Genomic DNA, 25,167 nt, shown 5'->3' on the forward strand with positions numbered 1-25,167 from the left:
ATCGCCCGCTGGGCGGCTGCAATAGATCGCCCAGCGAACCGCCCAGCGCCTGCGCTCGGCTGGGCGGTCGCTGGGTGCCTATTGTGGATGGCCTGACTGAGCTATGGCTGGACTATTTTTATTGGAGATGCTCTTTGTTTTCTGGTAATGATCTTAATGTGAATATCAAAATATAATACATTATTCTTTAAAAAAAGCAGCAGAGACAGCGCACCGTTAGGCACTAATTGTAAATTATTTACTCATTTTCTTTAATACTCCCGGCATTTTTTTTATTATTCTTCTTCGTCATTTCCTCCTCGATCTCAGTCTTCCCGGCATCCATGGCGTCTTCTAGTTCCGGCAATCATGTGCCTGCTCCCGGTATGCTCGATGACAATTCTGATTCAATTTCGACCAATTTTTGCGTGTATTTCCTGATGATAGTTTGCACTCCAAATTCTGTTGTGTGGGGGCTTCTTTCAAATTCTCAGAGGCAGTTCAAGTTCTCGTCTCGTCGTTGGCGGACGACTCTCCGGTGGTCAGAGAGGCGTCGGCCGCTACTCTCAAGGACATTGCTTCCGTGTAATTTCTTGCTCCTGCTTCTCCAATTTTGAGCCTGTTGATGTCTGTAGTGATGGAACGAATTGTTTTAGTCATGTTCAAGCTTGAATAAGTTTCTTCAATGCCTACAGGAATCCGCTTCTGGTCCTTGATTGTTGCTGGACCGTGTCGCGTGGTGGTCGAAGGGTACTGTCGCGTTTCATGCTCTTGTTTGAGCACAAATTGTGTGACTATTGAGTCTGAGTGATAGTATGATATCAGTAGTAATGAATGAGCATTTTACATGTATTTCAGAGATTTGGGAAAATTGCTGGATTATTTCAAGTTATGTCTGTGGCAATTCGCGCGTTGGATAAAGCTGATGTTGATCCTCAATATCTGGCAAAGTTTGCTAAAGTTGCCTCTGCCGAGATCATCTCAACCAAGGTACTATACTATACTATACTAGGTTGCACGTATCTGAGCCTGCAAGGTTAAACAAATGTGAACTTAGGCCTAATCAGCTCTTCTGATTTTAATTGATCTTATTGACAGAGCCATGGAGATGCTGTTCATCTCATACCTCATTTTTTCGTTTCTGCTACATCTATTTTTTTAGCTCTGAACCAGCACAAGATTTTAACAGCCCTGAACTTAGTCTAATCTAATCAACTCTTGAGATTCATCGAGCTTCTTTTGAGAGTAATGGAGATGCTTTTCTTGTGAGCTTCACTAGTTCTTTTTTTAGTTGCCTGAGTACTTGAAATGATTTAGTCCATGTCTTAACGCAACAAACTGATAAGACAATCTTTACCACATGAATTATGACAGTTGAAGGGTCAAATTTGGTCCTGGTAAAATGCAAGGAGTTCAAAATTCTAGGAAAGCGATATTTCATTAAATATCGGCTTTATGTTTGTCTTTGTTTAAGTTTAGACTTTAGACTCTCAAGAATATTATTGAATTAAATTAGAGAAATGCCATCATAACCTCAATCATAAAATGAAAATTTTGATGAAACGCCAGGGCAAGATAGAAGTTTCTGAAGTGCATAGCCACATGGGCTACATGATTGAATATTTGAAGACACGTCGTACTCATTAGCTTGATAATGTCTTTATCCAGTTCACAACTTACAAATTCCTGGTAGAATTCATATTAACGATTCAAATGCTGTTTGGTCCAATGTTTTCATTTGTTTGTGGGTATAAACTGATAATGAAATACTATATAAATGTTTCTCTTCTTCTTCCAGGAACTTAATGCAGATTGGCAAAAGGCTGCATCAGGTGTGCTTGTTGCGTTAGGTTTACATCTCCCTGACCTGGTAAGTTCCTTGCTTAGATCAATTAAGATGAATTTATTTATTTATTTATAATTTTTTTTATTTAGAAGACTCAGCAAATGAAGCATGTTTTTTGAATTTTTACAAAATGACCAAATGAGGTTTTACAGTCACGCATAGTACTTCTCTGCACTTACATTAACATTTCCTCTGGATTACCTAAAACCTGCTTCAAGTTTTGATCCTTGACTTTTGAATGGAAAATATTTCATAACCTTAATACTAGCAGTTCATTTGGTGTTGGAGCTGAATCATCAAAGTATTCGTCATTTGAGAATAGTATACATTTAAATTTACTCTGACATGAATTATTGGTTTGCTATCAGAGTTATGTGACCATAGGAACATCAAATTGTTACAGTCTGATGGCTACTCATTGTAGCCAACTCTATTTTCATTAGCTGCGAGTCTACGACCTGCCAAGTCATTGGCCATAACTGATAATGAGTGTCAACAACTTCTCTGTTGACCTGTGATGCAGATATGCTATACATGTTGTTTATCTACTTATTTTTTCAGATGATGGAAGAAATATTTCTTCATCTCTCTGGAACAAATTCAGCTCTTCCTGCCATGGTTCAAATACTTGCAGATTTTGCTTCTTCTGATGGTATTCTCGTATCTCTAGCCTTTTTTTACTCTGACATATAGTTACATACATCATTTTAAATGGGTAGTTGATGTAATTTTCTTTTATATGTGAAGCTATTCAGTTTACTCCACGACTCAAAGGTGTACTTACAAGAGTGCTTCCTATTCTTGGAAATGTGAAAGACATACATCGACCTATTTTTGCAAATGGTATGCTAACTTTTGTTGCATCTATGATACAAGAGTATCTTGTGATTTATATTTTCTATTGCTTCAGTATTCTATTGAATGCCAATTGCCAAGAGAATAAAGCATGCTATGCCTCTAGCCTGACCATTCAGTCCATTCTATTATTCAAGACTCAAACTATAATAGCTAAGATGATGAGATTCAATGATAATGTGGGCTGTTGATGATAGTTTGATTCATACATGAACAACTCTATTTGGTTCTCAGCCCAACAGAGGTGAAATTGCATAGGGCTTGTAGAAGTGAATTGGTAGATGCCATGCTCAGCGATGAAACAATTTTCAGATGCCAGTGATACAAGAACGCACAAACTATAGATCTCTTATTTGGAAGAAGTCATAATGGTCATTTATGCCGCTGTTTCAATTAACTCTCCCTTTTCTGCCTCCACTTTAGGCTGTTTTTTTTCCCATTGATTTATTAGTATTTAGTAGAAATGGCATCACATTATGATACTCTTACAGAAACTTTACACCATACTCTACTTGAACCAAGAAACTTTTTGTCCTCTTGCAGCATTCAAGTCGTGGTGTCAAGCCTGTTGGCAGTATGGAGTTGATTTCCCGATGCATACAGCTATTGATGGTGATGTCATGTAAGGCTTGTTTTGAGATTTTGCTCTATTCTGCATACCTGCGCACCTTTACTTTAGGCTGTGCTGAGGCATTTTGGCGCAGGTCTTTCCTGAACTCTGCATTTGAGCTTTTATTGAGAGTTTGGGCAGCTTCACGGGATCTCAAGGTTGCTACTTTTGTATTTAGTGATTGACTATCTCTGCTGAAGTTCAGTAGACAATTAGAAATGTCAGAGCTTTGTCAAAGATAGTTTGTTTTGTTTCTGCAGGTTCGTGTATCTACAGTTGAGGCCTTAGGCCAGATGGTTGGTCTAGTTACACGGACACAATTGAAGTCGGCTTTGCCAAGATTAGTGCCCACTATGTTGGAACTGTGAGCTGTTAGCTTGATCTTTTTGGTCCATGTATCTTCTCAGTTCACTAATACTATGCAATATTCCTGCTGTAGAAGCCATTGTTCAGAGTTTAAATCTGACTTGGTGGTGGTTATCTGAAGTTGGTAACTTGATAATATATTGTTTATCAGCTGAATAAATTGGCTAATATTTCCCATTTCACCCCCCCCCCCCCTTTTTCAAATATAGGTATAAGAAAGATCAAGAAGTGGCAGCATTTGTGGCAACATGTAGTCTCCACAATCTCTTGAATGCTTCGCTACTTTCAGAAAGTGGACCACCTTTGCTGGACTTTGAGGTTGAATATGGTTGTGCTTTGAATATTGTGAAAGATGAAGTTTCGGGTTTTAAGTAGTATGTTTTATTGCATGTTTGGCATCATCATAGAAGCTTTCCGGCTTTCTAATATATTTGGCCTCCCTTTTCTCATTTTGTGGTTACCTACTGAAATGTGGTTTGCTTGATTTTCTGAGTAATAGCAATGCTCTCATCAAATGAGGTCGAACCATTGTTGCTGTTTTTTAGCTTCCAACTTTTTCTTAGATCATACTGACACAATGAGAACTGCGGACAGATTACTGTTGAATAATCAGTGGAAAGTTGTGTTAAAAATACATATACTAGAAAATTACATGATGGATTTTCTAACTTGAAGCTTTTGTTTTGTTTGATTTGGTAAACCTGTCCTCTTGTTTGCAGGATCTCACTGTCATATTGTCAACCCTTCTTCCTGTGGTTTGTGTCAGTAATGACAATAAACAGCAGTCAGATTTTCCAGTGGGATTGAAGGTAGGATCTAGTGGTATTCCAATGGGTTTATAATTACAAATAATTTGATATGAAAAAGAACAAGTTACCAATGCAAAAAAGAGTTAAGTGCAGGGGTTAAAGATCCCAAAGTGGAACATAATGCAATAGATAGTATATTTATAGACATAATGTAATCTTAATATAATATGGCAGGATTACTTTCCTGGAGTGTGAATGCGTGACTAGTTGTGCATTCTCAAAATGAGTAACACCCGTTTTCAGAAGTAAAAAAGTGACTCATTTAGGTTATTTTGATTAACCCATTTTGAGAATTTTGCCCCTCTTTACTCTGAACTTATTGTACACAAGAATATAATTATCTTCGTTCCTATATGTGACCTATTTCTTTCAAACAAGATTTAGTATTTTCTGCAATGTTCATGTTACAGTTGTTTACATAATGGCTATTATTTCCTCCCTCTTTTCCCCACTTATATTCATGGGACGGATTGCAAAGGAAGTTTTTATGTTTTTATATTCAACATTTTTGTAGATTTTTTTATGAGCTTGCTAGGTGAGAACAAAAAAATTTAGACTTAAGTGAAAAAGTATAGAAACATATCAGAGAAAAGTAGTACTCCAGTTCTTTCGTTATCACTTTCTCCTTTATAATATTACAAGAGACTAAGCCTGACTAAGGATACATAACCAATGTGGGATACTTATTCTACAACATTCCCCCTCAAGCTGGAGCATGTATATCGATATTGTCCAACTTTGTACAATGTTCTGATTTTCCCTCAACAGTTTAGTGAAGACATCGACAACAATAGTAGTAGTAGTAACAAGAGTGATAACAGTATTAATAGTACTAGTTGGAAACATTTAAAATGGTAGTGCTCTCTGAATTAGGTTTGGAATTAAAATATTCAACGTTATCGACGATTTGAAGAAGCCAAAAACCTAAACAAAAGTTTTAGTAGAAATCGAGCTAAGTCGGTAGAGTAGTTAGTAGCAGCGGCAACACTTAAGAAGACTTTAGTGGCAGAGGCAGTCAGAACCGAACAAAGTCGGCAGACCAGTTGGGGAAAAGTCCCAAAGTGGATTTTTAGAATCTCTGTTCGACGTTAGAGTAGGAATTCAAAGTAGTGTTAGAAACCATGTAGAGTCTGCTATGAACAGTGTAGCAGTGGCAGAACAGGATAGGGAAGAGCGGAGATGGTCCTGGTGAATAGCCTATTCGCCAGGACCAAGTCATGACAGAGCAATCATAAGCAGACCAAGTTCCGTAGTTGGCATCTACTTGCATCCCAATATAAAGTTTATAATAGGACATATTTAAGACAGAGAGCAAACCCTAAGCAGATCAGCCACGGTCGTAGAACGGTCAAAGTATAGCAGATCAGTTGGAGTGGTAGAACTGGTGGAGTAGAGCAGCAGAACAGACAGAGCAGTAGCAGAGCGGCAGAAACAAAAACCTTAATTTCATTTTTTACAGACTAAATTAGCGACATATCTGATTGGGTGATTTATATTGCTAACTTTTTAAGCTGCTAACTCATCAACGCAACGCAATGTATTAAACATGTCAACACGATGACATTAAAATGTCAACACATAACGTCAACACAATATATTGAAGTGTCAACAAAATTATGTGTTGACATATTAATGTCATCATGTTGACATTTTTAATACATTGCGTTGATGAGTTAACAACTTAAGAAAGTTAGCAATTGATCACACCTCCATATCTGATGCCAGTAGAATAATAAATAGACATATGTGGAAAATTATAGAAAAATATTAGAGATAAGTAGTAAGTAGTTCTTTTATTATCACTTTAAAGCTCCTATAGTATATTACAAGAGACTAAGCCTGGCTACAGATAAATAACTGATGTGGGATACCTATTCTACAACACTAGGGATTTCAGGTGACCATGGTTTTGTGGTTTTATATTAGGTAATTATGAAGTTTCCTAATGGAGATCCTTTCTCTTGGAGTACCGAGCATGAAGAAGCTTAACAGTTTTAGCCCCCCCCCTCCCATGAGATATCCCGTAATGTGAATTTGCTCATGCATTATAGTGATCATGCCCTACTTCATATTCTTTTTTCTTTTTCTGTTGGCCAATACAATCTTCTACTTTAGCTTATATGATGTTTGTTATGTATATGCAGACCTACAATGAAGTTCAACATTGCTTTCTCACAGTTGGTCAGGTTTACCCTGAAGATATCTTTGCGTTCCTTCTCCATGTGGGTAACAATTATAGAATCTTGTCTTAGTGAAATTTTGTTTAGTTATTTTTCTGTAAGGCATAAGGTTCAACATGAATCACTCTCCCCCTTGAGAAAAACCCATGCCCCAAGAAATGACAGAAATAAAACAAGTTGAAAAGGTTGGATTTTAATGTCTTTTGTAGAGTATCTGAATGATGTATGTTCCAGAAATGCAGGTTAAAAGAAGATCCTCTTACTTTTGGTGCACTTTCTGTCCTAAAGCATCTTTTACCTAGGTTAGCATTCTTTCTTCTTCTTCTTTAAACTTTTGGATTTCAAGATCTTATACCAACTTATGCTCTCACTGGTTTCTTAAGATTGTCTGAATCTTGGCATGCTAAACGGCCTTTGCTAGTGGAAGCAGTGAAAAGTTTGTTAGATGAGAGGGATTTGGCTGTGTGCAAGGCACTTTCTGAGGTAGTGTCTCCATAGCAAAGATGCAATGTCCATATACAATATAATGGCTTGCACTTACAATGGTTACCTTTGATTGCAGTTGATTGTTGTTATGGCTTCCCATTGTTACTTGGTTGGTCCAGTAGGGGAGTTATTTGTGGAATACTTGGTACGACACTGTGCTGTAACAGATTTAAATGGGTCAGATACTGAGAGTTCAAAGGATTTTATTAAGTCGACTGGCTCTTTCAATCCTTTCATGTACAAGAAATCAGAGGTTGGTTGTCTGCTTACTGTTTAGAATGTCTGGCTCTCTTGTTTGACTGCATATTGTTGGACATGATCATCTGCTGACAGAATATGATGATAATACACTGTGGAGTGACTGTCCTTTACTTATGTCATCACGGTATAGTGTGTGCATGTATATAATATGCTTCATCCTTTAGTAAGAATACGGTACTTGGATGATCAACATAAGATATTTTCTGACATCATGCTTTAATTTGCTTCTCCTACTGAAATATCTATTTAAAAATACATTAATTTGGGTTTTAAATGATAAATATGAGACTTATTGAACACCATCCACATGAATAGGTCTGCCAACTTGTAATAGTGGTAGTATTCCTGCGATATTAAGCATGGAAGAAAACAAATGGTTTTCAGGTGAAGATTGGAGGTGTATTCCTGCGATACATTATTGGACCATTTACAAGTATAAATGGTTGTCCTCGCGTAGTCTTCTCTTTATTAGTAACTCTTGGGTCATTTGCAGGTGAAGATTGGAGGTGTATCCCCAACTGAGCTACGTGACACCTGTGAAAAAGGTCTCCTTTTGATAACTGTGACCATCCCTGAAATGGAGGTATAATAATGCCTTGGGTTAATTCTTTTGTCTGTGGTACTCCTTTTCATAACCATTTTTATGCTAGTTATGTTTAAAACTCAAATAGAAGCTATTGTGTTTGAAACTTACAGCATGTGCTCTGGCCATTTTTGCTGAAAATGATCATACCACGGGTTTACACTGGAGCAGTTGCCACAGTAAGAAACACTATATCTCTAGCATTTTGGCTCAGGATTCTACTCACTTAGTTTTCTCTATCAGCTGGAATATGATCCTCATTATGTAAATTGTGTTTTTCTTCTCAGTGATTTGATGTTTTATGTAGGTTTGCAGGTGCATCTCCGAATTATGCAGGCATAAAAATACCCAAAGTGATATAATCGTTTCTGATTTTAAAGCTCGTGCAGATCTCCCGATTCCAGAGGTTTGATATCCTCTGTTAATGTCATTATAATTATAATTAGAGTGAAGGTCAATTTTGGTCCTAAACATATGACCAAAATACTAATTTGGTCCAAAACATTCACCTTTTGAAAAACAGGTCCATAGCAAATAAAAATATCGATGAAGTAGTCCTTTTTTTACGGTTCTGTCAAAAAACTAACGGTCAACGCTAATTGCACAGCGGCATGACCCTTAGATTTTTGACGGAACCGTAAAAAAAGGACTACTTCGTCGATATTTTCATTTGTTATGGACCTGTTTTTCAAAAAGTGAATGTTTTAGACCAAATTCGTATTTTGGTCATATGTTTAGGACCAAAATTGACCTTTATTGTTATAATTACTCTTCTGATAGAAAATTATCACCTAAGAAACATAAAATTCAGGATCTTTTTGCACGTCTCGTGGTACTTCTTCATAATCCACTTGCGAGAGAGCAGTTAGTGACTCATATTCTGGCTGTAAGTTTTCTTTACCACTGTCTAATATACTATATATTACAGTAATGTATTACCGAAGAGTGATTGTTTAAATCTGTAGCTTTGTAAGCTAGCAAGTATTGCCGACCATTAGATAGGGAACTTGGCATACCAAGTTTATTCACCTACTTAGAAAAATAAATGTTCTACCCAAAGAAAATATACAATTACCAAAAGTTCGTCTTCTTGATTTGATTTGACTATTTCTTTTCGTTTGTTCACATTTTTCATTCTATTTTGTTTTACTTTTATATTAGTTTCGAACAAAAGAACACAACTTCTGAGTTTTGAACATTGATCAAAACAATATAAAATCATTTGATTCATGGGAGAAGGGAGGATTATATGGTTCTATGCTTCTAGAAGAATGAATTTCAGTTTTGGCCAGTCATTGCATGTAAAAAATGTGCGCACACAAAATATTAATAACCGTGTCTTCTTGATCACCATTTTAGGTAAACCTGTACATTGTTCTTGTCTACCCATTTGTTTGTTATTTACATGATTGTATGCTGTTGTTTACACTTATGAGATTCAAATAACCTATTAAAAAGGTGTACTCTTAAGATGCAAAACAATTACATTTGCTTCTCCTGCCATCATTTAATTGGCCTTTCAATTAGAAAAGACATATTAATTTTTGTTTCAAGCTGAGCCCACAAACTGCATAGTCCTTTTAAATTTCTAATGATCATTTCAAAACAACTCCGACTTTGTTAGGTACTAGGTGGCATGCGTTGAGCATGCAAAATTTAAGGGAATACTCATTTGATGCCATTTAGCAAGAAGCACTAGCAATACACACCGTGATTTGTCTCCTTGAGAAGTGAATCATAGCACCTCATGGAAACTGGGCAGTTTTTTCTGTTATTTAGTCTTTACATCTATTTTTTTGCAGGTCCTAAATCAGTTAGCTTCTCTATTTCCGAAGAACATGATCTTATTTTGGCAAGATGAGGTATAGAAGTTTGCTGTTAGGTTTTCTATTGTTTTTACTTTTGAAACTATATTTTTGCTTTATGTGGACTGCTTTTATATGCATGCCGTGAGGTATTTTTGTTTTACTATATGCCATAGCGCCTGGTGCTTGAACATCAGCCCGAGAACCCCATCTGGCAATTGAATGCGCTTTTTAGTTCCATGAAGTCGAGGGATGAGAATAAAGAACTATCCCACTGAGTGGGTGGACAATGGTAGATTCATCCGCTGTGTATTTATAGGTAGAGTAGCATCAAAGATGAACTCCAAGCATAAATTGTGGCCTTCGTTTGCTTAGCAATAGTTTGATTTACTAATAGGTAAACCCCATGTGGTAATTAGTTGCATTTTCTAGCATCATGGAGTTGAGGGATGAAAATAAACAAACTATAGAACTGGGTGGGTGGACATAGAAGTTTGATTGTGTAACTCTAAGGTAGAGAATGATGAACTCCTTGCATAAATTATGGCCTTGTTTTTTCAGGGATATTAAATTAATGAATGCCTAACATAATTCACGCACTGGTAATGTTTATTTAGTATACTGTCTGTATGGTACAAATTTTCTTTTGTAGTTGGAATTGTATGGCTTCATATTTGAGAGTATTGTTGAATCTTTCCACTGTTTATATTCACCATCTTTTCTAAGCATGACCATTGTGAGCCAGACCACTTGCTGATGGTTAGGTGATCGATGTAAAATTGAGGATATTGCTGAATCTAACCTTTTTTTTTTCGTATCTATTGTTTATAAATTTCTACCATTATGAGCTAGATTGCATGCACATGTTTAGTTATTAGATATACAATTATAGTTCTCCTATAACCGTTTGTCTTCTTTTGCAAGCTCTAGATTCCAAAAATGAAAGCTTATGTGAGTGATCCAGAAGACCTAAAGCAAGATCCATTATATCAAGAGACTTGGGATGACATGGTTGTTAATGTAAGCTTGTTTCTCTTTCTTTCTAAATTCATGCATTTTGTTCATAGCCGTTATGGAATTTTTTTTTCGGATTTACCAAATCAAAAGCTTTCTTGACTTACCTAGCAACCCTCACTGTATTGGAGAAAAGTTTGCTGACATGTTTGCATTGCTCTATTATCTTGATGCTGAAGCATTCATAAAGGAAGGATATGTTGGTTTTGGTTAATAGTGATTAACTCCTTTAGCTGTACTTTGCATATGCTTCTCAGCTCCTGATGTCGTGGATGTTGATATGGTTTGAATATACATGACCACATTTTATTGTGGATAGGTGTATAATCTTTGTCTGTTGAAACAGTTTGTTGCGGAGTCATTGGATGTGATTCAGGATCCTGATTGGGCAATATCTCTTGGGAACTCTTTTGCTAAACAATATGAACTTTATTCTTCTGAGGATGAGCATTCTGCGCTGCTTCACAGGTATGATGTATTAGTTCATCCTTTTTCCCTATGTCTCAGGAATAGCTACTGTTTCTTCTACTTAAGTTATCTGCTGTCTTAAAATCCGCCATAACCTGAATCCAGAATCCTGAGACGGAGAGTCATTAGATATTTCAACAAATTCTTTTCCTGATGCATTGATTCCATAATTTTTTGTATAGAAAGTATTTATTTAGTTTCCCATAGAGACATGATACGGATTGGAGGAGTGGAAATAGGGAAGTAGCTGGGCCAGCTGATGTGGAGGATTTGGTGGAAGAGGCAGCAGAGCAAAAGGGGTTAGAGAAAGCAGCGGCAGAATTTGATAGAGAATGGATTGATAAGAGTAAAGGCTCGAGACTAACGAAAGAGACCTTTTACTGGGAATAAAGAAAAATAATTGAATTGAACTAACGACAGAAATACAAGAAACTAATCCTCACGACCGTCTCAATTCTGATCTCTCCAAAAGATCCGCTGCTCTCATTCTTAAGTTCTATTTATAATAATCCTATAACCCTAAAATATTAAATCAGATCCTAACTAGTGAGGTAAATAAATCTAATCAAATCCTGACTAATTAATAATTAACTAATTAATAACCTAAAATATTAAATCAGATCCTAACTAGTGAGGTAAATAAATCTAATCAAATCCTGACTAATTAATAATTAACTAATTAATAATTAAGAATAAAGCGTTAATCTCCTTCTCTATCAAATTCTGCCGCTGCTTTCTCTAACCCCTTTTGCTCTGCTGCCTCTTCCACCAAATCCTCCACATCAGCTGGCCCAGCTACTTCCCTATTTCCACTCCTCCAATCCGTATCAACTGCCTCACCCTCAAAACAGCCTTGTCCGCAAGGCTAGTCAAATTCGCAGATGAAGATCAGGTGGAGGCTCAAACTCAAGCTTGTAGATGTGAATCTGTCGGTGTGGTCGATGTACTAGTTGATTCCCTGGCTTGTGTGAAGAGGCACCGAATAGAGACCTGGAGAAACACAATTCCTTGGCACTATGCTTCATCTGCCGTTCCGACGAATCATGAGATGAGCTGATGAATTCGAGTACAGACAGTTGGGGCAGGGAAGGTGATGATGGCGCCGAAACAGGCACCATTCCCATATATGGATCTTTGAAAAACTAACGAAAGAAATACAAGAAACTAATCCTCATGAAGGAGGCCAATCCTCACGAAGGAGGCCGCGGCTTAGCCGTCTCAATTCTGATCTCTCCAAAAGATCCGCTGCTCTCATTCTTAAGTTCTATTTATAATAATCCTATAACCCTAAAACATTAAATCAGATCCTAACTAATTAGGTAAATAAATCTAATCAAATCCTAACTAATTAATAATTAAGAATAAAGCGTTAATCTCCTTCTGTATCAAATTTTGCCGCTGCTTTCTCTAACCCCTTTTGCTCTGCTGCCTCTTCCACCAAATCCTCCACATCAGCTGGCCCAACTACTTCCCTATTTCCACTCCTCCAATCCGTATCAAGACATCTTGATAATTGATACTTTCTACGTTATAATTTAATGAAAAGAACTTTAGTATATGTGTTTGATTCGTTGATCTTCTTAACAGTTGGTTTCTTTATACTTTTTACTTATATCTTTTCCTGTTAATCCCCCTCTTTTTTGCCCCTATATCTCTTTGCTTTGGGTAGTATTGGTACTGAAAAAGTAGATTTACATATGGTCAGGATCCTATTCTTTTTACTATATATTATGTATACAGTGACACGTATGTCCTTTAGTCCTAATATAGAGCTACACGCTTAAATACTTTTGCATGCATGATCTGCCAATTATTTAGATGGAGAGCTGAAATCCATTGGTTTTCCCTAATGCAGATGCTTAGGCATTTTACTGCAGAGAGTTCATGACAGATCCTATGTCCATGCTAAGATTGACTTGATGTACACACAAGCTAACATTGCTTTGCCAGTGAATAGGCTTGGTTTAGCCAAGGCCATGGGACTGGTAATCATTCTTTGTATTAAAGTGCTATGTAACATGCTTGTATCAACTCAATACTCTGAAGAAGGTTTCTATTAATAATACTATATAAATGATGCTTTTGGCTGCTGTCTTAACATAAAGGTCGCTGCATCACACTTGGACACAGTTCTGGATAAGCTAAAAGACATTCTCGATAATGTCGGTGATAGTTTCTTTAAAAGGTAAATGCAGGGAGCTTGTCTTTGTCACTTTTTATGGGATCTGAATTCTCAGATCTGAATCACATACATGTATGCGTCCATGTTTTCACTTTTGATATAAGAATTTCGACCATGGTTATCAGTCATAAGGATGGTTTGAAGTAGACAAATCATGTCTGAGTGTTGGAGGATTGACGTTTCAGAGTCACGATAGAAGGGGAAAAAAAGATGTGTTAGTGTTGAAGGATGTGATGTTCATAGTCATAATATAAAGAAAGTGCTGCAAACTTTTATTATATTTTGCATTTAGTTATATAGAGCATGGTGTATCTTGTATTTACAATATATAGATATATGGAGTATTTATTTATATTTCAGTGTTGTATGATAGCATATGTGTATCCATGCTCTCACTGCATCTTGCTATGAATGTGACAACCGCCATTGCAGGATTCTGTCATTCTTTTCTGATAGTGCTAAAATGGAAGAGTCAGATGACATTCATGCCGCTTTAGCTCTTATGTATGGCTATGCTGCTAAGTATGCTCCATCTACAGTCATTGAAGCCAGAATAGATGCGCTTGTGGTAGAGTGGAATCATTGCTTTATTATTTCATTATGTCTTCATTGTTGATAAATCTTTTTATGAACATACTCAGCATGGGTCTATTTCTATGTATGTGCTTTTCTTTAGCATAAGTGCATAACTTAAATATAAATGATTCCTTCAACTCAGCACCTGCTCAAAAACAGTTTTGAATTGAAATTGTATGTGGTGGAAGCTTAATGACATTTGGTGGCATGTGCCAATATGCATGCATATTAACTGGATTTAACCAAATCTTTTTAGTAACATGTCTTACTACTATAGGTGTCACTCAAATCATGTTTTCAACTGAGGCAGTGAAAGCTTAAGTAGATGGGAATGAACTCCATTGATTCTGCAAATACTATACAAATAAGACCAAAAGGCCAATTTTTTAATTCTTCAAAATAATACTGAGATTGCACATAGTATCAGTTTCCATTAAAATTTAATATTGCCAAGACGATAAACTCAAAATAAACTCCTTCCGTCCCTTGCTAAGAGAGGCAATTCTTTTTGGCACGAGATTTAAGAAATTGGGGTTTTGTTAGTTAAGTGGAGAGAAAATAAAATAGAGAGGAAAAGTAAGAGAGAGAATACCAAAAAGGAAATGACTCACTTAGGACGTCACAAAAAGGAATACGAATCACTTAACAAGGGACGGATGAAGTAAAATATAGTAAAAGCTTAAAGCAATATGATAATTCCTGGTCTGTTGATGCAATTTACATAGCCATCAGAAACAGTTATGCAGTTTCTTATGCAATTACATAGCCATCAGAAACAGTTATGTAGTTTCTTAGCATGTTGTCTTGATGGGCTGGGAATTGTTGCACAGTCTATAGTGTTTTGACTCCTGCCATCTGCTTATATGTGTTTGTTTTAATATTTTATTTTTGATATATCTTTCTGTTGTATGACAGGGGACCAATATGCTTTCACGTCTTCTTAATGTTCGTCATCCTACAGCAAAGCAGGCAGTTATCACAGCTATAGATTTACTAGGTTTGTGGGTTCATTTTGCTGTTGTTCGCTGTCTCGTCAATCATGATGACATACATCTTGCTTCTCTAACGTCTATTTCCAAATGTTTTTGTCTAGAAGATCAAATTTAGTAAGATAAGAAGTATTGTAAAATGGAGATCCATAATTGACTACCATAGCTCTGAAGAATCTGTATAAAGTTTATGAAAAATATTAATCTATTCCCCCATGTTGCTGGAATTAGTGCATCCTTGTCGCCTGGCTGTGGTTAATATATTCTTATACATGTTGTCCTAAGTCATAACATGTGGTGTGGGCATGATAATGCATCTTCTGTATTGTCATCCTGCTGTAAATTTATCATTCATGAAGTACCTACTCTTTGGTTGATCTATTTCATAACTTCATATTGATTATCTTATTTTGACAATGTAGGTCAGGCTGTTATTGGTGCTGCTGAAAGCGGTACATCGTTTCCATTGAAAAAGAGAGATGTGCTTCTTGATTACATATTAACTTTGATGGGCCGAGATGATGAAGATGGAATTTCTGATTCTAACCTGGACCTATTGAACACTCAGGTTTATTTTTGAGATTCTTGATCTTTGCTCACAACCTGGTAATTGTACAGAATCATTTTTTCTTGATGGTTGGAAAACCTTAACAGCGATAAGAATGTTCTGTTGGACACTGCGTGTATCTATTAGAGGAAATAATCCTTCCTGAAAATTAGCCTTATAAATAGGTGACGCAATATTATTCTATAACTGGAAACACACTTCCTCTTTAAAGTGACAACTGACAAGATAGAAGGGTTGGGTGATCGATTTGTCAAGAAAGACGTAATGTTCTGTCTTTTGCAGAACTTGTCTTGCCACCTATCTCCACCCCCACCCACATCTTTATTACTATAGCAGATATCTGGGGGCATGTGTTTTTCACTCGTGATTATCTTCCTTGACAGTATTTCCTTTCTGTTTTTCCTGAACTTAGATTCTTCTATACAGTGCCTTGCTTTGAGTGCTTGTACAACTTTGGTTTCTGTGGAGCCAAAATTAACAATTGAAACAAGGAACCATGTTCTGAAGGTGAAAGTTGCAACTAAATGCAGTTTTTCTTGCAACAATTATTTGGTTAGGGTGCTGAGTATTTTACATTCGTGACAGGCCACTTTGGGATTCTTTGGTTTACCAGATGATCCCCCTGATGTTATTAATGGTCTCATACAAAACCTTACTACTCTTCTCTGTGCGATCCTAGTTACAAGGTACTCTCCCTCAATAATGCTTGCTCTAGATTTTTGGTTTAGCTTGGGTATTTGAAAATTTGCTTTAAAGCTATCTATGTATGCTTGACACAGATTCGTTGAAGGCCTTGATTGATTTGTTGCATGTCACTGAGACATTTCTAGAACAATGTGCTTTAAGGTTTAGTTTAATTTTTTTTAAGTGTATGTGACCAGTCTGGACTCTGATCTTCTTTTCCTAATCACATGCCTTGTGAGAAACTATTGTCTTCTTTGTATTTTCGTATTCTTTCGATATATTACTGGGGATTTTGTTCAATTTATCTTTATAAGGCTGGAAAATATCCGGCAGATTCCTTTTCTTCCTAGAAAAAAAGGGCAGTAGCCTTCATGCATGTTTCAGAAAATGTTCTCCCACTTTAATGAAAATATTGATCAAGACATAAGCATTTCTACATTAGGTCATATGGATGCAGACTGCCTGGTTTACTGATTATTTTGATTAGTCATTGTTGCATGGATAAACATCTAAGCGTGTTGTCACTATGGTTGTTGGTTTAGTACTATGCCCTTAGATACAGTCATCTGTTATTTAACTTGTTATTTTTTCTCATTAGTGGGGAGGATGGAAGAAGTCGAGCAGAACAGCTACTTCATATATTGAGACAGATTGATCCATATGTTTCTTCCTCTGTGGAATATCAGAGAAAAAGAGGCTGTCTTGCGGCATATGAGATGCTTCAGAAGTTCCGAACTATATGTGTTAGTGGTTACTGTGCACTTGGTTGCCAAGGAAGTTGCACCCACAACAAACGAATTGACCGTGTTATGAATAATAACTTTTCTAATTTACCAAGTTAGTCTCTCTCTCTCGCTCTCTCGCTGTGTATATATATATATATACTATATAGATATATATATATATATATATATATTATATATATGCATAGCTCTTTATGCTATTTGACCGTTCATCTGTCATTTAAAGCTTACGATAATTTTGGCTTTTTTCAAGGTGCATTTATATCCCCGAGTCGTGATGCTTTGTGTTTAGGGGAGAGGATCATGGTTTATCTGTCACGCTGTGCAGATACAAACCCTGAAGTTAGAAAAATCTCCGTTCAGGCCAGTAATTTGTGATGCTACCCTTTTCTCCTTTATTCAAGATCAAGAACCACATTACATGATCTATGGTGTTTATCTCTTATTTCTGCTGATCTATCTCTGATTCTACATATTTTGATAATTTTCTGTACCTGCAGATTCTTGATTTAGTTTTCAGTATATCCCTTTCTTTACCGAGGTCTGCAAACTCTAGTATTGATCTTGATATTGAATTGTGTTATGGAGCTTTGTCAGCACTTGAGGATGTGGTTGCTATTTTGAGGAGAGTAAGTCAAATTATAACCTCTTCTTTGATACATCACTTTATCATACTTTCTTACGGAAAGCAGAAAGGCAGGATGGGTTTCTTGCTCTAAATTTCTGCTTCCAGTTCATGAATAGTCTTCCTCACTACTAACTTTTTGTATAAGGATGCATCACTTGATCCTTCAGAGGTGTTCAACAGGGTCGTTTCATCTGTGTGCATATTATTTACTAAGGATGAGGTAATAATTTGACTGTCCTTATCTTCTGTGTATGTATTAACTTTCTGAGATAGTTGAAAGGCTTCTAAGATGTGCACTAAACTTCATCTCATCTCATCTCAATTTTGTATAGCTTGTTGCGGCTCTATATAGTAGCTCATCTGCTATATGTGACAAGGTCAGACAGTCTGCTGAAGGTGCTATTCAAGCTGTGGTTGAGTTTATCACTAAGAGGGGTAGGGAGCTAAATGACGCTGATATCGCAAGGTGGAATGACTAATGAAACAATTTTGACAGAAGCGTAATTTGATTTATGAAATAAATTAGCAATTCTTTTGACTTATCAGATCCTTATGTGCATGTGTTATCAGGACGACACAGTCCTTGCTTTCTGCTACAAACCATGTAGTTGAGAAGTATCTACGCCAAGAAACACTTAATGCTGTATCCTCTTTTGTTATTTTTTTTTCATTTACCTGGTCATGGTGGTGAAAGATCTATTTTCTGTTGATGTTCATGATTATTTATTGGTTTATGAAAGCTGTCAAATGATGTGGATACAAATGATTTAATCTGGTCCTATGGGTAGTTTCTTTTGACTGTTAAAAGATATCTGCCCTTGCTGAGAATACGACATCAAGAATTGTTTTTGATGAAGTGTTGGCTGCTGCTGAGAAAGATATAGCTACAAAAGATGTATCTAGATTACGTGGGGGCTGGCCAGTACAGGATGTATTTCATGTAAATTCCTACTATACGCCTAGATACATATAATTGCCATTTCACAATTTTGGGGGACTTTTTTTGCATCATTCCTTTTTATATGTTTGAAATATTCATCAATACTGCTTTTATCTTTTGTCCCAAAACATGCAAACTACTGATGTATATACCACACACATAGGGGAAGGATCTGGTGAGAATGATGAAATGAGAACAATGCATAAATATGATTATATGAATTACACATTCATAAGCATGTCAAAATTCCATGCATAATAAATCCGCAAATAGCTCCTGTACTCAAATCCCATTAGTGGCTAATTATTTGCGAATATCTTATGCATCGAATATACTGTGTTTTTACTAATTCATGAAAAGTACCTATGTTCGAGTCCCATTAGTGGCGAATTATTCATGAATTTGTTTTACATGGAATATACTGCCTATGCATGAGTAATTCATATTTATGTGTTATGTGTAATCCAGTGAGAATGATAAACATTTGCTAGAACTGAGAATGACACATAAGCACGTTAAATGCGGATTACACACACATATACACATTATAAATTCTATAGATAAGAAATTCATGAAAAGCACCTGATTTCGAATCCCATTATTGGCGAACTATTCATGAATTTTGTATACATGGAATATACTCTACTTATGCATGCGTAATTCATATTTATGTGCCATTTCTCAATTCATACGTGAAATAAATTCTCACTGCATCCCACCCCTATATCTATTTTACTATGGTATTTCTTTTCAATTTTTTCTAAACATAGTTATATACTCCTTGAACGACATTCTTTTCATTTTTTCACGTACTTTTAGTTACTTATTTTAAGAGGAACCTTCTTCTAGAAAGGTTACTCAACCATTCTGTTGAAATACACAGCTATACAAGTCAAAGATATGAGCAATTGAGGCTGGTATTTCTCATCCAGCTTATGGGTTAGCAGCACTATTTTCTCATAGAATTGGGACCTTATGTTCCAAATCAGGGACGGATGTAATGTATTACTAGGTGGGGCAAATGCTCCTCCTTAAATATATTGATATATACTATTTTATTTAATAATTTTGCAAAAATTTTAAAATTTCTTTATATTTGCCCCTTCTTAAATTCTCAAATTTCCTATACATATAATTTTGCCCCCTTCCATTTACATTCCTGGATCTGTCCCTGTTCCAAATGACATGTTGCATTGGGTGGTATTCCCTTTATTGAGGCTGTTGTGCCTTATTTTCCTTTTATTTCTTGAAATTGTTAGGCATTTTCCCAGCACACAGTTCTTTCACATTCTTTCTTGGAGCATATTATCTCGATCCTGAATGACAGACCTATATTTCAAGGCGATTCAGTTAAGGGGGAGAATTCCAATAATGTTGGCGAAAGTAGTGTAGAAGATAATGTGCTGCACGCTGCTATGATAGCTCTTACTGCCTTCTTCAGGTATATCTTTAATTGCATTATTATGTTTCTCCATCAGTGTCTATGGTGGTGAATGGTATATTATTGTATATGCAGAGGTGGTGCGAGAGTTGGAAAAAAGTCTGTGGAACAAACTTATGGTGCAGTCTTTGCAACTCTTGTGCTTCACTTAGGAATTTGTCATAGTTTATCTAATTCTGGCCAACAGGAACCACTGCGGTAATACTCATGCTGCTCTTAAATGCACACTAGAAGAATCTAAGTATTGATGCTGTTGCATTCTTTTATTTAATCTTCTAAATATGACTTTCAGCGCGCTATTGGTTGCATTTAATGCATTTTGTGAATGTGTTGGTGATCTCGAGATGGGGAAGGTATTTTGGCCGCTATTTAGTGGAAATTTTACAACCTTTTGAATTTGAGAGGTAATAAAAAGAAAATCATATGCAGATTCTGGCCAGGGACAGGGAACAAAATGAAGAGGAGACATGGATTGGACTAATCGGGGACCTGGCTTGGTGTATTTCCATTAAAAGGCCTAAAGAGGTAGTTATTGCCACCAAACTCTTAACTGCTGGCTGATTTTTGATCTCATCAAAAGCATACTGTAAAACCACCAATAGGAGCCTAGAATATATTTGAATTCTGTGCATGAAAGTCTCACCTAAACAGGAACCATATCTGACAAAAACACTCTTTAGTTGTGTATTTAGTTTCAAATCTATTATGCTCGCATTTGGGAGTTGGGCAATGACTGGTCCTAATAGTTCTGGAGTTGTTGTTGCTGCAAGTTCTTTATACATGCCATGGAATTATTGAAGTGCTTCACGCGCCCTCACTAGAGTTGAATAAAACTAGAATTGAATTTTTTTTATGTTACTTTTGACACTTAAAGGTACAGTTTTGGATTCATGTGTTATGTTACTAGAACCTTTTGACTGCTGAGATATTTTTGCACAAAATGTGTTCATATGCTACTAGAAATTTTTTACACGGGATAATAACATATGAACACTACAGTTCAAAGGAAAAGAATTTTGGGAATTCAATTCTTGAAATATGCGGTCTTAGAAAGATATAATAGATTTGATCGCATTTTGAATGCCTTCCTGGTGTCTGGATCTGTTCTTGTTATTCCTATAACTTTGTGAATTTTAAATGCCTCAGGTTTCAGTTTCCTCTTTGTAAGGTTACAAATATTTCACTCAGTTTAATTGCTAATTCCTATTTGCTTCATTAATTTATGATTTCTTACATTACTTATTTATGACACAGGTCCCTATAATTTCTTTGATCCTTTGTAAATCACTGGATCAACCCTCAAGGTATTCAAGGGAAGCAGCAGCTGCTGCACTGTCAGAGTTTGTGAGGTTCAGGTATATTCAGAACCCTGCTCTTTCTCTCTCTATGAGATGCTGGACTTTGTTAAGGCTTCAGCTTGTACACACGACAATTTAATTGGTAGTAATACTTTCTGGAAGTCTTGGTTTACCCTGTATATGGCTTGGCAATGACAAGCTTCATACTATGCTAGCAACATTTCTCTCTCAAAATTGTAGTATTGAATTAGGCTCTGAAAACTTATGCAATTGCCTTCCTTTGAGAAAATTGCCTTGTCTCACTTTCAGGGATTAGGAAATAAATAAATTTAGTTATTATACCGTTTCTTTAGGTACTAATTATTTATTGATCACATGGCGGAAACTGATCTACTGAACTTGTTAGTGACTTGCTATCAACATTGATGATTCAGCATAATATTGGATGGTTCCTTGAAAGATCTGGAAAGTTTTGCCACCATCTACTATCACTTGAAAGCTAAGCACTGGATGAATCACAAATAATTTCTAGATTCCTAGTTGTGAACTGAGATTTTCTTATTTGAACACTATTATTTGGTGTGTGTCCTGCAATGGAAATAACCTGTACTCATGTTCATAAAAACCCGTCTCATTTCCTTTCTTTTTTGGTAAAAATATATATTATAGGTTCTAGCTAGTCTCATTATTACTAAGGTCACATGTTTTTCTCCCCATCTCCCGGTTTTAAAGTTAAATTATGATTTTTGGGTAGATGGGTGTTGGTCCATCTCAAGTTACGTTAAACTTTTTCATGTTCTCAAATATCAATATCTCTTGCTGAGGTTCATCATTTTGCAGTGAGAGTTTTGGTCCTTTGTTGGAGCAGCTGGTTGAAGGATTGACTCGACATGTTTCTGATGATTCTCCAAATGTTAGGCGACTTTGTCTAAGAGGACTTGTACAGGTAGCTGATTATAATAGTACCATATTAAGAATCAACAACTTTTGTCTCATGAATTTAGAAGATTTTGTGTCTACAAGGACTACATCTTTACATCCTTTATGCAACCTGTGGAAACTAGAAGTTTGACAAATTTTAATTATTGCTGCTATCTGTCGACTCAACTTTTCTTTTTGCACAACATTCACAAGGCTTCTCCACTGTGCCCCTTTCTTCTTTCCGTTTACTGGTTGTGACGGCTATGCCACGATATTGCTGACCAAGATAAAACAGAGAAGAGAAAACTTCATGTTGTTGAAATAAGCAATCGGAGAAGCTTATGGTAGCAGTAGATATGTTTCTTTTTTGTTTTTTTTTAGTTATAGAAGTGTGTTGAGGGAAGCATTGTATGGGGTGGGCGGTGTAAATGGTCTCGCACTGTGAGATGCATGTTGCTATATGGACATTATTTGAGAGCATTAGTGACTTTTATAGTTAGTCTTCTGGGATTTTTAATAAGATCACTTGCCTGCATTCCGTGCAGATGCCACCAGTCCTTGTTATCCAGTATACCATTCAGATTCTCAGTGTTATTGTTGCTTTACTGGATGACCCAGATGAATCAGTTCAGCTAACTGCTGTTTCATGCTTGCAAAAGGTGATTTATCTCATGCTTTACTCCATTAACAAGTCCTCACCACATTAAGAATCTCACTTGTCGTACTACTGTTGACCATTTAGGTCCTTGGATCTGCTTCTACTGAAGCTGTAGAACCCATTTTGTTTAATCTTTCAGTTAGGCTACGTAATCTTCAAGTAAGTTTATCAATACTCATGCATCATAGTTTTCTAGGTCTGTATTTGGTGAAAACTTTTGGTTGCCTCAAGTAAGTTTTTCAATGCTTCTCTCTTTTGGCTTGCAATAGGTATGCATGAATGCAAAGATTCGAGCTAATGCATTCGCAGCATTTGGGGCAATAAGCACGTATGGTTTTGGGCCACAACATGATTCTTTTCGTGAGCAGGTGTGTTAATTCGATTTACTTGACATTCGAAATGATTGGTTTATACCAAAGCTGACATTTCAATGATACTCATGATTATTCTCATAAAACCATAAAATAATAGACTCATTATATTTTGAGGATGATCATGTGTTCGAATTCTCAATGACTGAATGGCACAGGGACTGATTAGATGTATGCATATATAAGACCACGTTTTTCCATATTCCATATAATAGTCTAGTAGATTTAGAGTTTGCAATGTATTCCCCACTTAAGCTATCCCACTAATGTGTTAGTTGCCAATTCCAAGTTCTCCTCTGCAGTGGTAACTTTTGCTACATTATTTTTTTGCGTATGCCCAACTATTCAGATCCATTTGGTGCAAAAATGAATATTCTGCTACAGTATATGTTTCTAGGTAGATATTTGTACATTGCTATGGTTACCAAGACATTTCAATTTGGTTAAACTTGTATGATCAGGTTCTTGCTGCCTTTCCGCGCTTGGTCTTGCATCTGCATGATGATGACCTTGGTGTGCGACGCGCTTGCCGGGTATAGAAAACTTTAGAGAAGCTTCTTTACAGTCCCTTCAACAAGATTTGGATTCTAATTTTTAGATGCTAATGATTGCTGATTTTGTAATTTACATTTATGTCTGTCAGAACACATTCAAGCGCATTGCTCCTTTGATGGAACTTGATAGTATTGTTGCTCTTGCAAATACACATAGGTTTAGCTCTGATCATAGGTATGTATTAGTGAATCCCAACCTAAGGTTTATTTGATGACTTTGTTATGAACTCCCTTTTCTCCTAATGCTCTACAAATTCTGCCTCAGAGGTGACTATGAAGACTTTCTTAGAGATATTGCAAAGCTATTCACTCAACGCATGTCTTCCAGGATTGATACTTACATGGCCTCACTAATACAGGTCTGCGTTTGCTGACGAGATACTCTTTTAGATCACAGTAAAGTACTTTCATGGTTTTCATCCATGTCAGTAATCAATACATGCATATGTGATTCAATTTTGGGTATCTAAAAGGCGCGATCTTCTGAGTTAGTCGGGTTGTATATTTTCAGGCTTTTGAGGCACCTTGGCCAGTAATTCAGGCAAATGCAATTTATTTGTGTAGCAGTATAATTGCTTTGTCAAGTGTTCAGCATATCTCCACCCTTTACTTAAGTCAGGTATTCATTTACTACACTACTATTCTTCTGCTAATCACAAAATGTTGAATTTTCATATTTAGAGCTGTCTTTGATTTTAGGTCTTCGGCATGCTGATTGGGAAGATAAATAGATCTCCAGATGCAATTGTTAGAGCAACAGGTTCTTTGGCTCTCGGTTTGCTACTAAAGTCAACCAATTCCTTTTGGAAATCCACTCGTCTAGATCCACCAGACTCGCACCTTGTGGGACGCGAAACGGAATCTTCTCGGAGGTGATGAAGCACAGATGCAAGAAGGCTGCAGATTTGTTAATATCTCAACCCTGCAGTGTTCACACACGAATGTAAGATGAAGACTATCTAGTAAGAGTTGTGTTCAACAATGAAGGTGGTTCGACCAAGTGCTTTTGGGTGGCGACAAAAGAGATGGTTTTTGAAGCTCTTGAAATCGTTTAACTCAAGTATGATTGTATATATTCCAAGTGATTTCATTCATTTGTGTACATGCAAGTATTGTGTGTGTAACTTTTTGATGTATAGCAGTTGTGACTTAGTAATTATATTGTGTGCACTGGTTTGTCTGAGCTTTAAATACAAACACCTTTGACAAATCGGAAGTTTGGAATCTGACATTGTTTGACAAATCGGAAGTTTGGAATCTGACATTGTCTGAGCTTTAAATACAAACACCTTTTATGGAACCATAGATTTTAAACCTTTCTATTTTATACGGGGTACTTATAATTTAATTTA

The 25,167-nt window shown here is 36.3% G+C and overlaps 1 protein-coding gene across 3 annotated transcripts; it reads left to right on the plus strand.

Moving 5' to 3' along the window:
* Window positions 1–215: 215 nt before the first annotated feature.
* LOC121762589 (protein SHOOT GRAVITROPISM 6-like) lies at window positions 216–25,115 on the plus strand. Of its 3 annotated transcripts, XM_042158518.1 has the most exons (51): window positions 216–363; window positions 474–564; window positions 675–729; window positions 838–969; window positions 1,778–1,849; window positions 2,387–2,477; window positions 2,573–2,668; window positions 3,224–3,302; window positions 3,385–3,448; window positions 3,551–3,654; window positions 3,866–3,974; window positions 4,376–4,465; window positions 6,610–6,687; window positions 6,880–6,947; window positions 7,029–7,128; window positions 7,208–7,384; window positions 7,886–7,975; window positions 8,089–8,154; window positions 8,283–8,381; window positions 8,787–8,861; window positions 9,778–9,837; window positions 10,711–10,800; window positions 11,141–11,262; window positions 13,118–13,247; window positions 13,368–13,447; window positions 13,877–14,012; window positions 14,936–15,017; window positions 15,432–15,577; window positions 16,004–16,084; window positions 16,163–16,263; window positions 16,860–17,098; window positions 17,258–17,367; window positions 17,505–17,633; window positions 17,778–17,852; window positions 17,965–18,098; window positions 18,203–18,275; window positions 18,441–18,572; window positions 19,832–20,013; window positions 20,089–20,211; window positions 20,306–20,366; window positions 20,443–20,538; window positions 21,268–21,368; window positions 22,152–22,257; window positions 22,778–22,891; window positions 22,975–23,049; window positions 23,160–23,258; window positions 23,723–23,794; window positions 23,905–23,990; window positions 24,081–24,174; window positions 24,327–24,434; window positions 24,515–25,115. In XM_042158518.1, exons 1-51 carry the CDS (start codon window positions 324–326, stop codon window positions 24,689–24,691), a joined length of 5,190 nt encoding a protein of 1,729 aa, XP_042014452.1. In that variant the 5' UTR covers window positions 216–323; the 3' UTR covers window positions 24,692–25,115. The 3 variants fall into 3 exon arrangements, with proteins under 3 accessions (XP_042014452.1, XP_042014453.1, XP_042014454.1); XM_042158519.1 differs by lacking the exons at window positions 216–363; window positions 474–564; window positions 675–729; ... (4 more) ...; window positions 3,224–3,302; window positions 3,385–3,448 and having other exon boundaries at window positions 3,648–3,763; XM_042158520.1 differs by lacking the exons at window positions 216–363; window positions 474–564; window positions 675–729; ... (5 more) ...; window positions 3,385–3,448; window positions 3,551–3,654 and adding an exon at window positions 3,669–3,760.
* Window positions 25,116–25,167: the final 52 nt, after the last annotated feature.

The sequence above is a fragment of the Salvia splendens genome, chromosome 13, assembly GCF_004379255.2.
Source record: "Salvia splendens isolate huo1 chromosome 13, SspV2, whole genome shotgun sequence".
NCBI lineage: Eukaryota > Viridiplantae > Streptophyta > Magnoliopsida > Lamiales > Lamiaceae > Salvia > Salvia splendens.

What these genes read in the sequence shown, in the direction of transcription:
- LOC121762589 (XM_042158518.1), top strand. Translation starts at nt 324, where the DNA reads ATGGCGTCTTCTAGTTCCGGCAATCATGTGCCTGCTCCCG. An exon ending in GTTTACATCTCCCTGACCTG is followed by an intron (nt 1,850 to 2,386) that starts GTAAGTTCCTTG and finishes TTATTTTTTCAG; the next exon opens with ATGATGGAAGAAATATTTCT. An exon ending in GTGTGCGACGCGCTTGCCGG is followed by an intron (nt 23,795 to 23,904) that starts GTATAGAAAACT and finishes TATGTCTGTCAG; the next exon opens with AACACATTCAAGCGCATTGC.